The following is a 13,052-nucleotide window of genomic DNA, read 5'->3' as shown; positions in this document are numbered from 1 at the left end:
TGAGGCATTTTTAATTTACGAGGGAGTGATCAGATCTTAATGACATTTCATGTTTAGAAGGACCTCGTAACTCAGATCTCTTATTTTAAATCCTGACCGGATCAAGTGTCATTGGGGGGGGGAGGTGGAAATCTAGGAAGAGGCTTAAAGCGGAGAGATCTGGATGAAACTTGGTGGGAAGAATAAGCATAAGTCCAAAATATTTGACGAAAATAACCGGATCCACTCTCTTTGGTGGAGTTGGGGGGGGGGGGGGGGGGTAACTCGAAAAAAATAGAAAAATGAGGTATTTGTAACTTACGAGCGGGTGATCAGATCTCAATGAAATTTGATCTTTAGAAGGATCTTGTGCTTTAGAACTCTCTTTTCAAACCCCGACAAGATCTGGTGACATTGGGGGGGAGCTGGATCAGAAATCTTGGAAACAGGAAATCTCGGAATATGCTTAGAGTGGAGTGATCGGGATGAAACTTGTTGGGAAGAATAAGCACAAGTTATAGATACGTGATTGACATAATTGGAACGGATTTGTTCTCTTTAGGGAAGCTGGGGGCTGTTAATTTGGAAAAATTAGAAAAACTGTGGCATTTTAACTTAAGAACTGGTGACCGGATCTTAATGAAATTTGGTATTTAGAAGGAACTCATGTCTCAAACCTCTTATTTCAATATCTCTACCAGATTTGTTGACATTGAAAGGAGTTGGAGGGGGAAATCGGAAGTCTTGGAAAACGCTTATAAATATCGTAGATACGTGATTGACATAACCAGACTGGATCAGCTCTCTTTGGGAGAGTTAGGGGGTGGGTCTAGGAATAATTTTGGGGTGAGGAATAATTTTCCGTGGAGGTGGAGCTGGATTTCCTGGTATTTTTAAAAAACGATTTGAAATAAAATAATTTTTTTTTCCCTCTGAAAGTATGCCTAAGGTTCAACTTACTTGACTTATCGCTCCTTCTCAGCAGGGTCGCCAGTGTAGAGGGAACTGGTTGACAACACCGTCAGTCTTCTCCATGAGGCCCTGTCCAGGGCTAAGGATGGGGCATTATTTGGGTTGATGTTGCGATTGAGCAGCGGTTGGTTTATTAAATCATCCCATCTTGTGTGCGGCCTTCTTCGGGGGTTTTTCTAGCCATTTTCTGAGAGATTTAAGTCCGAGATGATTGCACTTCCTGGCTGAAGGGCCAAGAAACGGAGATCAGCATTGCCGGTACGGACTATAAAGTCTAATGCCGTATCCTTTACCTTTACCTGTGGGGGGATTCTTAGTGAGAGACGGAGTAGGTGGTCATACCACCTTAGAGAGCGGCCTTTTAATTGGGTAGAGAGGCTCGCAATCTTGAAGGTCTTCAGGATCTCAGTATTGCGGATCTTGTCATACCATTTGAAGCCTTCGACTCGACGCAGGTGTCTAGCCTGAACAACATCGACCCTTCTTAGCTGTGCAGAGGCTATTGATCATGTTCCAGATGAGTACAGCATGATGCTTGAGACTGTAGCGTTGTAAATTCGGGCTTTGGTATTGCAGCGAATTTGCGATTTGTGGAAGACTGCTCTCAGGAGTCGTCCGAACGCAGAGCTTGCCTTGTCTGGCAAGCTCTGCTTGGCCGGCAAGGCTATCCGAAGGTAGTCTAGAAAAGTTTAAGGTACTTGAGTATTATATGAGAAACACTCGAGACATTACCCAGTTTTCATCCCGGTTAGTTTGTATTTTGTAATGTATAGTGATAGAACATAAGTGTCTGACCATAGATAGCTATATTTCTAAGATGGGTTAAACGGGCTAAGAAGTATTTCTGTTTTGATGGCTAATTTAATATGTTCCTAATCTTTTAATTTACTCTATGTGGTGTAAACGATTGTCTCAAGGCAATGTGTTTTAAATCGGGTATGTATGCATGCAGGGGGAGAGGGTCTTTGGGACCATGTAACGTCGAAGTACCAAGATGTTAAAAATTCTTATTTTGTACCTATAACAAATAAAAATATACATATAAAAATGCATATTACATATGAAAACATACCCCCTCCCAAGGACATATTTATTGCTCCAAAACGCTTATATATAATTTATTGGGTTCTCTTCTGTATTACTATCACCCATTCCGAAACTAATTTTTACAAATATTAATAATAAAAAAATATAAAAAGGCTTAAACTAATTACTAAAAAAATTAATATAAATCAAAAATAAAAAATTTCCAGCCATTGATTGTGCTAATATTAATACTATAATAATTACACCCCTCTCTCACAGTCCAAGTTTTCAGCTTCGTCAGTCAACTTTGAACATGTGTCATTGCTGGCTGATGGCTTAAAACCAAGTTACCGATTGACTTCATATTCCCAAAAATGATCTTTCATATCTTTGTTATTATTTTGTAATGCTAACTTATGTAATAGTCTAATTTTCTAATTTAGCTTACCTGCTCACAGAAAAGGGAGATAATTCCTAGGAGGTAGATTTAATGAAACCTGTTGATAAAGCACAAAACGGAAAAAATTGAGTGATTTAAGCTAGATATTAACATATACAGCGATCGTCATAAGTAGATTTATTCTACTGATTATCGATTACTGACTCGTCAGTAGTAATTCTACTGATGACGATCGCTGTATATATGTGATAGAAATATCTGAACTTTTGTACCTGTTTTTTTTTTTTTTTTGTTTCACTGTTTAAATAAATGGATTTATCCCCACTTGAAAATTTATTTGTTCGTCATAGATAGGCAGTGTGATGCAAGAAGAAAATACCTAATTTAAGGTGTTACATCAAAAATAGTCAAAGATCCTTTTGAATGTAAGACTATCTTTTATCTCCAATCCATTAACGTCCTTTTTCTTTTCTAGGTTGAAATTAAGAGCTGAGCTGAGGTGAGGTTGAAATTAAGAGCTGAGCTGTAAATTCCAAAATTATAAAATTAAATCTGTGAGGTCTCTATACTGTTGCCGTCTTTTTGTGTGATAGCCTTTATTTTCACAGAAAAAGGCGTTGCAGCAGACGTGGCCCCTAATAATTATAAAGTTTAAATAAAAACCAAGGGTTCTCAACCTTAAGTAAAGTTAATTTCAATAAAAATATTGTTTTTCTTTATCTCCCTTTCTTGTATTTTAAAAGAAATGGAACCCTTAACATTTTCAAATCTATTATATTTTTTGCTCATCCCTTACTAAACGGATTTACTGCTCATCTAAGCTCATCTACTCCTTGTGTAACCTCTCCACCTCAGCCAAGGAGCAGCTTTCTGAGTCAAGAAACAAAGAAACAAAAGAGTCACAGACATTTTAGTCTATTCATCTTAATAAAAATTGTTTAACTTGTTTTAGTGAAACTTTCTTATTTTGTATACTTACAGATTATCGTATACTTGCTACTTGCCGATCCTAAAGAAAGGAATTATTTAAGGAACCCTGATAAAATCATTGAGTCAATTGGAAAGGTGACCTTGCTCAAAATCATAGTCGTGGAATGTTTTTATTATTATTATTGATACAAAAAGAAGAAAAAGAAGTATCGCATCTTTGCGCTAAATTAATAGAATGGTAATTACAAAATGATAAAATAGAACAGTACTTTAAATATAATTGTTGAAGCGATTCTTTCAATTTTAAGTTTGATAACTTAGAGGAGTAGGTTTATGCTCCGGAAGTGAGTTCAAAGCTGGAAAACCGGTCACTTCTAATTGGAATATTTCTGGAAATCCAAGAATATTCTAAAACCTACTCTTGGAGCTATTGGAGCTATTTTGAGCTATGCTTTGTGTCAAGGTTGTATAGGAGAGGAAGGCTGTACTAATTTTGCTTTCATCTGCTTAGTGCTTATCATAAGTATGGCTTACAAATCATATGAGGCTTAGACGGTAGAAGCTATTTTCTATATAGTACCAAATATTAGTCTATGTATTGGATTTCATAAAGTGGGCAGTATCATAAATTGATGTTTGGATTCATGAAATTTTTCTTTTTTTTGGTGGGTAATTTCCTGGTAAAAAAGAAAGAAATGTAAATTTTCAAATGCCTTAGCCGCACAACAGAGTTATCAAAGTTCTATGAAAGTGGAGTTTCGACAGGATTTTGGGGTTTCTTGAGCAGGATTTCTTAGATTCCTGGTAATATTTTTAAAGAGAAACAAGTGGAGGCACTGTTTTTCGCTTCAACATGTTTCTAAAGTAAATAGAAATCGTAATCTTTTTTAATATTCGAATTTTTAAACGAATGTGGTAAGAAGATTCGGTCCGTCTGCGCGCTGATAAAATTCTAGCCAAGAAACAAAACAATTAAATCAAGGTGTAAGGGGGGTTACGCTGGATATGAGTTTGGTGGCACGTCTTTCAAAGCTGTTGTATGTTTTTTATAAAGGTTTATGGCTTTTGGGGAGGGAGTGGAAAGGTTATATTTAACTAGCCGCAGATTTTTTAACATTGATACTGAAGTTTAGTTCACTGTCAATGGTAAACCAAAGATCTTGCTCTTTATTTACAAAGAAGATTGGTTGGCTTCTTAATACTTAATTCCCTTAAGTGTGACATCTATGGATACTCGGGGCATATCCATAGACCGAAAACGCGGCAAATCTGTTCAATTGTCTTTTTATCACCATCATTATCAAGCCTTCCTTCTTCATCATTTCTTCAAAATGGGTGTGGGGGAGCGGACATAGCCCTTTGGCTGTCATTTTAGCCAGCCCTTTGGCTGGCCAAAGAAAATGTTAATTATAAAAAATGGTAAATACATAGCTCTGTTTAACTTCTTTGAATGTATAGTCGTCGACCTTTTCTAATGGAAAACTAGTCTAACAAAAGCTGCAGGTCTTTGGTGTGTCTCTGGTTAACCTATAGGCCTACATTTAATAGAGCACATACTCCACCCCATTAATGTGCAAATATATGCCATGAATTGCTTCCCAAATCGAAAATGGTAAAATTCTAGTTAATTCACTTCTTACTATCTCAGAAAGGGTTTATGTTAGGAAAATCGAACTCTCAGGGCTGAATCTACAGACTTAATTATGTCTTAGGAAGGTATTTTGAAGCAGCTAACTCCACTCCTCCCTCTAGAGGATCCTGACCTTTATAAATATGTGTGTCATAAAAGTGAAACCTTGCAAAATAGATCTTCTGCCTTATTGAAGTACAACAAAATTATTTTCAGCTTCATAACTTTGCTCAATTCCATTTTATAAGGTTTTAAAGATATGGAAATGCATTTCCTAAAAATTGAAAAGAAAATATTGATATGGTTCAAAATTCTACTCAAAATAAAAGCAGTTGCATTTTAGAACTAAAGGCAGAGATAAGGCAACTAGTAACTGAAAATCAAGGTAAAATGTTGTTTTGTCAAAATTTCAATAGGTATAGACCTGTCATGTAGGCAAATTTCACGGCCCTCTAGAGGGAGAAGGAGTGGAGATGGGTACTTTAAAATACCTTTCTGGGACATACTATAACCTGTAGACCCATGCCTGAAAGTTTCATTTTCCTAACCTAAACCCTTTCCAAGATAGCAGGAAGTCAAACTCAGGTAAAATGAAGGTTTTTTGGTAAATATGAGACACTCTATATCTCTTACCATAAAATAAAGAGAGTAGACCTATACCACTAAATGCATTTTTTTTTTTTTTGTGTTATTTCCAAATATAGCTCTTTAACTGACCATTTTGTTTGAAGCCTTTTATGGACCCTTGAAAATAATAATTTGTTTTTTTCTTGTCCTTTTGAATTTTACATTTTCATTGAAGTATTTCAAACAACATGATGCATATGGGGAAACAAGGGCTTTGGGAGGAGTTTCCAATAAATAAAACAACATTTTTTGAAGTTTAAATGGCTACCCTTTTCATTAAAACCTTGTAAGTCCTTAGGCAATAAATTACAGTAAAATTATAGCAGTTTATTTAAATGGGTTACCAATAAAGTAAACATACCACTCAATGCCCTTTTTTATGCTCTTTATGAATATAATAATTGCTTCTACCATAAATTAAATTCAAGTACTTTTTAACCTAAACTTATCATAAATAATTATAGCACTGAGAAAATGTTGCATTATTTTTTAAAAAACAATGGAAAAGATGGCACCAGGTAAACATAGTATTATTTTGTGAAAAATGAGCAATATGTTATACTTTAATTAAAAATTTGTCATTTTTTAGAGCTCAAAAAGTGCTTAAATTTGAATTTGCAGTAGAAGAAATTATTATGTTCATAAAGAACATAAAAAAGACATTGAGTGATATGTTCACTTTATTGGTAAGTCAGTTATATGAACTATCATAATTTTTTTTAATTTTTTCTTTTTAAGAGCTCAAAAAGTGCTTAAATTTGAATTTACAGTAGAAGCAATTATTATATTTTTAAAGAGTATTAAAAAGGCATCAAGTGGTATGTTTACTTTATTTGTAAGTCAGTTGTATGAACTGCTATAATTTTACCCCTTACTATCCTTATCCCAGCCTTTGGAAGGTTGTTTCAATCCCAAAGGCCTTGTTACTTGGTCTATGGAATAAGACCTAGTTTTTTTCAGATATAGATGGGGAGAGGGAAATTTGTTGTAGCCCCTCATTTAGATTTTGTCTCCCTTGATTAATTATTAGGATTTTGTTTCCCACTATGACAGCTCCTACAGGAAGATGAGGCTAATACCAATTATTCATCAATGCATTCAAAATACTTGAAGCTATGAAGAAACTTTTAATGTGACAAGGATATAAAAGATGAATGATTTATTACTTTATAAAATGAAACTTTTAAAAACTAACCAAATACACTAAAGGCTCTAAAACAATTGCTACAGAGTAATTTATTAATAAGAAGTAGATAATGTGCATAGTTTAAGTATATGTGAACACTTTAAGCTCAGCTAGAGTTGACCCAGCTCTAAATGGGTGCCTGGAGAAGGCAAGCAGGAAATGTGTATGCAAGCACAGGATGCCTGGTCTCCAACCCTCCATTGCACTTCCTGGCTGAAGAGCCATGAAATGGAGATCTGCACTGCTGGTTTGCACCTTAAGGGTCTAGTGCTGTTATACTTACTTCACTTACTGTCATACTTAATTCAAGTGTGCTATTTTCTCTGATACTGCTTCATTAATGTCACTCAAGGTGTTGCTGTGAAATGGTCAAGAGTTATAGATAAGATTCCAATATTTTTCAGATCTGAATATTTATCACTCCACATAACAATTGTCTGAGGGCTTTGGTATGACCTTAGTAGGTCTTCTATTGTAGTAATAACACAGAAAATAGATTCAGGTGCATAAAAATTTCATTCAATCTCATCCCATGCTGTATGTAAATGATTTTTTTTATGTTAATTTTTTTTTTAAATAGTCATTTTGTCCAGCATAGTCAAAAAACATAATTATGTCTTTTGAGACAACTTAATCCCCTACAGTCCCCAGGGTAGGGGCTGTAAGTTATGAACTTTGACCATTGTATATGTATAGTAATGGTTATTGAGAATTGAACTGACGTTTTCAGGGGGACTTTTTCATGTTCAGGGGGAGGGGGATCAGGGGGTTCTGTTTGGTACTATACACCCCCCAAAATAAAAAAAACGTATCCATGAGCTTCCTCATAAAAAAAAAAAAAATGCAAAATTCCAAATTTTCATAGATATGAGACTGAAACCTCTGCAATACTGCTCTCTGATATGCCAAATTGGATGGTGTAATTTTCATGCCACTACTCCCTTGAGGGGTATTCTTTTGCCTTTTAGAAAATATGGCAGCTTTTCTCAGGCTTGGAGCTTTTTTTGTTAACATTAAACTTGATTAAAGTTTATCATTGTTCTTTTTTCTTTAGAGTTTTGGTTACTGGTAGCCCACGCCACTGCTTGCTTAAAGTTTATTACCATGAACTGTTTTGAATCACCAAATTCTAAGAACAAAGCATTGCACAAAAAAATGTGTCACATTTTTAGCTTTTATCTACCACAAAAACTCTTTCAAATTTTTTTAACAGCATTCATTAAGTTAGTTTTATAACTCCTCTAGTTGATCTGAAAGTAAAACTTAATAACATTCTAGAAAAATTTTATCCATGCTCTTTGACAACCTGGATACACATGCACTCTTTTGATTTAATCAAATTTAATGAGCAAATGTAGTAATAGAAGTAGCCCCAAAAAATTGAACCTAATGCCCTCAGCCGTTCTGGGGATATTGCTGAGATGTCTTATTGGCAACTAGCATAAAAACAATGTGTTTTGATTTAATTTTATTCATCTTAATGTTCTTAATTGCATTAGTTACAGTAAACATAGAGGCATTAAAACAATATTTAGTTTTTAAACATAATGGGTAAATTGTATAACTTTAGGGGGTTTACCTACCCAATAACCCTAGAAATATATGTATAATAGACTGTTCAACTAAACTGAACGAAATGCCTGTCTTAAAATTTTGATTGAAAGTGTTTGGAAAATTATGGGCTAAACAGGAGAGCTGATTTGTCCTCCAATAACTTTCAACTTAAAATGTGCGCTAGAACTTTTAATTCCTGATCCAATTAGCTCCTATAAAATATCAATGATATTATTAGCTATAATAGAGCAATACTGCCAACATATTGCTTATATGTCCTTTTAATACCTACATGCACATTTTTTTTTCATTAAACATTCTCTAAAAGTTTCATCTTAATGTTCTTAATTGCATCAGTTACAGTAAACATAGAGGCATTATTAAAAGTATACAAATAGTGTCTTCTGGCTATTTCAAAAGTTCGCCACAACTTGCCCAGAAAGGTCTAACTTTGTAATGTAATCTGTTATTGTAATATTGCTTTGCCACCCTTTTGACAATCTACATGATATACTTGATATACATGATAGGCTATGCAAAATAAAAACAAACTTTTACTATTATCAGAAATCCTATTAGGTTTCAAAGTATGATTTGGTGAACAAAAACTAAGAAAATTCGAATTAATGAGTTCATTATAAATGTAGCATATATAAGTTTCACCAGTATCATATATAGGGCAATAATGCTGCCACAGCAAAGAGCAATGAGGGCAAAATGTATTTTTTTATTTATTTTTTGGTTTTTAGACCAGGGAACTTCGTAAACAAGGAATTTTAGAAGAAACTTTGAAATGGGCTCATTTGGTTGGAAATTAAAATTGAAAGCTCTAGTCCCATTTTTAGATTTCAGGAGTTATTGGAGAGCAACCATCCCTCCCCCCACACCCATCATTTTCTAAACATTTCCAATCAAAATTCTGAGATAGTCATTTTATTAAAAGTAGTCGAAAGGTCCAGTAAATATGTATGAGGATGACAACTTCCACCCACAGTCATGAGGGGAAGGGCTGTAAGTAATGCCCCAAAGGCATATAAGGCTCTTATAAAAAGGAGGGTTGTATCAGCTTAGGAAAGAGGGCTCATTAGATTAGAACTCAGAGACTCGTGTGCCCTTTTTATGAGTCAAATTGATCTGAAGGTAGCTTCCTCCCTTAAGTTCTATTTCCACAAAATACATCCAATGGGAGTTTTGAAATAGTTGTTTGTTCAAAAACAGTTCAAAGATCACATAACAGGGCCTTTGGGGTTGACATAATCTTCTAGAGTCTGGGGGCAAGGGTTGTAATATATGTTTCAGGGCATTCAAGATTCTTATGGATGGGATGGCTGGGTATACTTTAAGGAAGCCTAAATTGATTGAAAATTTAAAGTTCTATTTTTATAATCAAAAGTGAAGGAGGGTGACTAGCCCCACTCCCTGCTCTCAGACAGCCTATTTTCCCCAAACGCATCCAATCGGAATCGTGTAATTTCCATAAAGAGCATGCAACAATGCCTTCAGGGTTGACACAACCCCCAGAGTCGAGGAACAAGGGTTGTAAGTTATGCCATGGGAAGTATAAATTTATATGGAATGAGTGGCTACATAAATTTCGAATCAGATTGGGCACATGTGATTGGAAGTCGTGAGTTCTAGTGCTCTTGACCTCTTTTGAAATAGCTTAAAGACATTAACAGCTAGTACTCATTGGCTCCCAAGATAGTCCATTTTTTTTTATTTCAATTTCTTAGCACTTGAATGAAGGGACAGCACTCAATAATTACGCTGTGTAGGATTTGACAGAAAATGGTTTCCTTTCCTGGGTTATGATTTGCTTCTTTGAGTGAAAAAACGTCTATTCTTACTTATAAAAACTTTCATAAAAAATTAAAAGTTCTTGTTGCCTTTTTAAGTAACCAAAAAATTGGGGGGGGGGGGGGGGGGTAACTAGGCCTTCTCTCCTGCTCCTTTTTTCTCAAAATCGTTCGATTAAAACCATGAGAAAGCCATTTACTTAAAAAAATAAATTAATATGCAAATTTCGTTTTAATTATTCTTGAGTGGAGAGCTAAAATCAAAACATGCATTAATTCAAAAATGTTCAGAAATTAAATAAAAAAACAAGTTTTTTAAGCTGAAAGTAAGGAGCGATATTAAAACTTAAAAGGACAGAAATTACTCTGTATATGAAAGAGGCTGTACCCTCCTCAACGCCCCACACTTTACGCTAAAGTTTTAAAAAGTAGAGTTGAGAGAAATAGTCAAACAGAAAGTACAGAAAATAGTCAACAGAAAACAGCCTAGGGAGAAAAATTAGGGCTGGTATTTTTCCCTCCCTCACCCTTTTTCCATCCATTTCAATCATATTTCATTTTTCAAAGAGTAGAGCAAACCCAATGAAAAATCAGGTTTCAAATTACGTTTTTAAGGAAAGTATATTTTCTTTTTTCTCCTTTTTGCTCTTCTCTCTGTGAGTAAGTGATTTTTAAAAAAAATTGGTTTCTTCTCTGAGTAAGTGACTCGTTATCTTGCCCTTTCTTCACGAGCCAAAGAGCCTTAGGGGGAAATAATTTACAGGGATTCTGTTTGTATACATTTTTCGACACTAATAGTAAAGTACCAAGAATATCAAATAGAAACTGTTTTTGCCCCTAGGCCGAAATAATGTACATAGACTCCACTGTATACACTTTCTAGCGTATACACTTTCACTCCCTGGCAGTAGCCAGGCAAATTATGGAGTAGCCATTGTTCCCGTAGTATTTTTGTATTTTATATTGATCATGGCTTATATTGATCACATAGCTGCACCGCAGTTAAGAGTGAACTATAGCCTATAGGAACTAAAGTTTTAAGATTTTTTTTAAAAACAGTCTAGGGAGAAAATTGGGGCTGGTATTTTCCCTCCGGCCACCCCTTTTCTGTCCATTTTCAATCATATTTCATTTTTCAAAGAGTTGGGCAAACCCAATGGAAAATCAAGTTTCGAATTAGGTTTTTAAGGAAAGTTTCTTTTAGCTGCTCGAGTATCTATTGTGTCAGCTAATTCCCTTATCTGACGGTTCCCTCTCAGATAAATGTTCCCTCTGCTTAAAATTTTCCTCAATCAAAACTACCTCGTTTTGTAAAATTACCAGTTTATTTGAAATCACCTCTGACTCATTCTTTTATTTTCCTGTTTCAAGGTGCAGGGCATTTTGCATAGAAAAATTTTGTCCAATACATACACTTGAAAACTTCATGCAATTGTGTTGCGAGAGCAACACATTGGTTTTGTCCCGTTTTTTTTTGTTTTTTTTTTTCCTATGCCACCGATGTCGGCTTATTCCTGGAAACTGGTAAGGGTCTAACCTGTGCAGTTTTACGGAAAGTGTTGACCTCAGGGCGGATTGATAAATATGGCATTACATTTTGGAAAGCTCCACAGAACTCTTGCCTGGGACCACAAAGGATGGTTTTTGCTTGTCCACGAGCCAGAGCCTATGGTGTGCGAGATGAAGTGGAGTTATGTAGCCTATGTCAGAGAGGAGTATCTGAAGTTGTGCAGCCAAGCTTTCGTTTGATCAAACCATGTTACTGTTTTGGAGTGGAAAGCTCCGTTCTAGCAGGCAAGCAGGCAGGCACCACTTTCAAATTGAAGATGGACTGAAATCTATAAGTGTTAAATATATGCGGCAGTTACCCGGCCCCACAGCCAATATATCTTCTTTGAGTGATAAATAGAAAAATTTACAGAAGCAAAAAAGCGGCATTTTTCCACGGGTCCGAAAGTGCTGCCGTGATTTATACTGGGTTTATCATTTGTTTTTTCGGACTTGGGATTGAGGTAGAGAAATGTTATCAGATGTACCTCTTAATTTTAAACACGTTGCTCAGGCAACGTAGGTCTGCTTAATTTTTCGTAAGGGGTTAAGATCCTTCTGCAGGTGCAAATTACATAGTGTTTTGACTCTCTAATATCTTAGGAATGGTATTACGACTATTTTATCCAACCTTTGGTGTAAAAAAAGGAAAAGTTCTTAGTCCCTTGCTAAAAATATGAATTAATTACGGAGCACTTGTTAAAAAAAAAAGCTCTAACCTTTTTCCAGAGATTTTGGAGTTAAATGATGAGACCTTTTTAGAAGAGATGGGTAATTGATCTATCGTATGACTTATTATTAACACCTGAAATCAATGCCAAGAAATTTTTAAGCAACGTTCTCTTTTAAATTCATTGCACTTTGTGAAGAGACTTCATTTCAAAAACAAAATCTGAAGGTGTTTTTCTGAATTTTCTTATTTATTGAAACACTGATGAAGGGGCTAATAATATTTTCAATATATGCTGTAGCTCTGAGTAAGTCTTTTGCAAATTTAAATAAATATATCTAGCTAAATCAGCGTTCACGGGTTTTTGCTAATAGCTGTTTTAAACTATTTATGGATGCGACATTAAAACTTTAAAACGAACAAAAATTACTCCGTATATGAAATGGGTTGTCCCATTTCTGGACGTGATTCCAAACAAGGGTGGAATTTTTGTAAACTTTTTGAAGATGTAGAATATAATTTAGTTTGCATCTAGAAAAAGAATAATATTTTAGTTCCTCAACCAATGATTATGTCTATGGACGCATCACAAACACAAGGTATGCGCTTGTATTGTCAAGAAAGTAATCTGTGCATCGTATTTGGTGCTTGATGTTACAAGACCAACGTACCTTTACTGTGATAGAGGAATTATAATACGTCACATAAAAATTCAATTAACGTTGCATGCTAAA

At 35.0% G+C, this 13,052-nt stretch overlaps 1 protein-coding gene across 3 annotated transcripts in view; it reads left to right on the top strand.

Annotated features, from left to right (window-relative positions):
• The first annotated feature begins 4,628 nt into the window (after positions 1–4,628).
• Positions 4,629–13,052, top strand: part of LOC136042737 (beta-glucuronidase-like) — a 29,871-nt gene continuing 21,447 nt past the window's right edge. Inside the window, exon 1 of one of the 3 annotated variants that reach the window (XM_065727703.1) lies at positions 4,629–4,726. In XM_065727703.1, coding sequence (XP_065583775.1) covers positions 4,708–4,726 — 19 coding nt within the window. In that variant the 5' untranslated portion in view covers positions 4,629–4,707. Of the gene's footprint in view, positions 4,727–12,497; positions 12,626–13,052 lie in introns of those variants that run through there. The other 2 variants (XM_065727702.1, XM_065727704.1) reach the window with 2 other exon arrangements.

Source organism: Artemia franciscana, unplaced genomic scaffold (assembly GCF_032884065.1).
Source record: "Artemia franciscana unplaced genomic scaffold, ASM3288406v1 Scaffold_1884, whole genome shotgun sequence".
Lineage (NCBI taxonomy): Eukaryota > Metazoa > Arthropoda > Branchiopoda > Anostraca > Artemiidae > Artemia > Artemia franciscana.
This window is presented reverse-complemented; position numbering and strand designations above follow the sequence as displayed.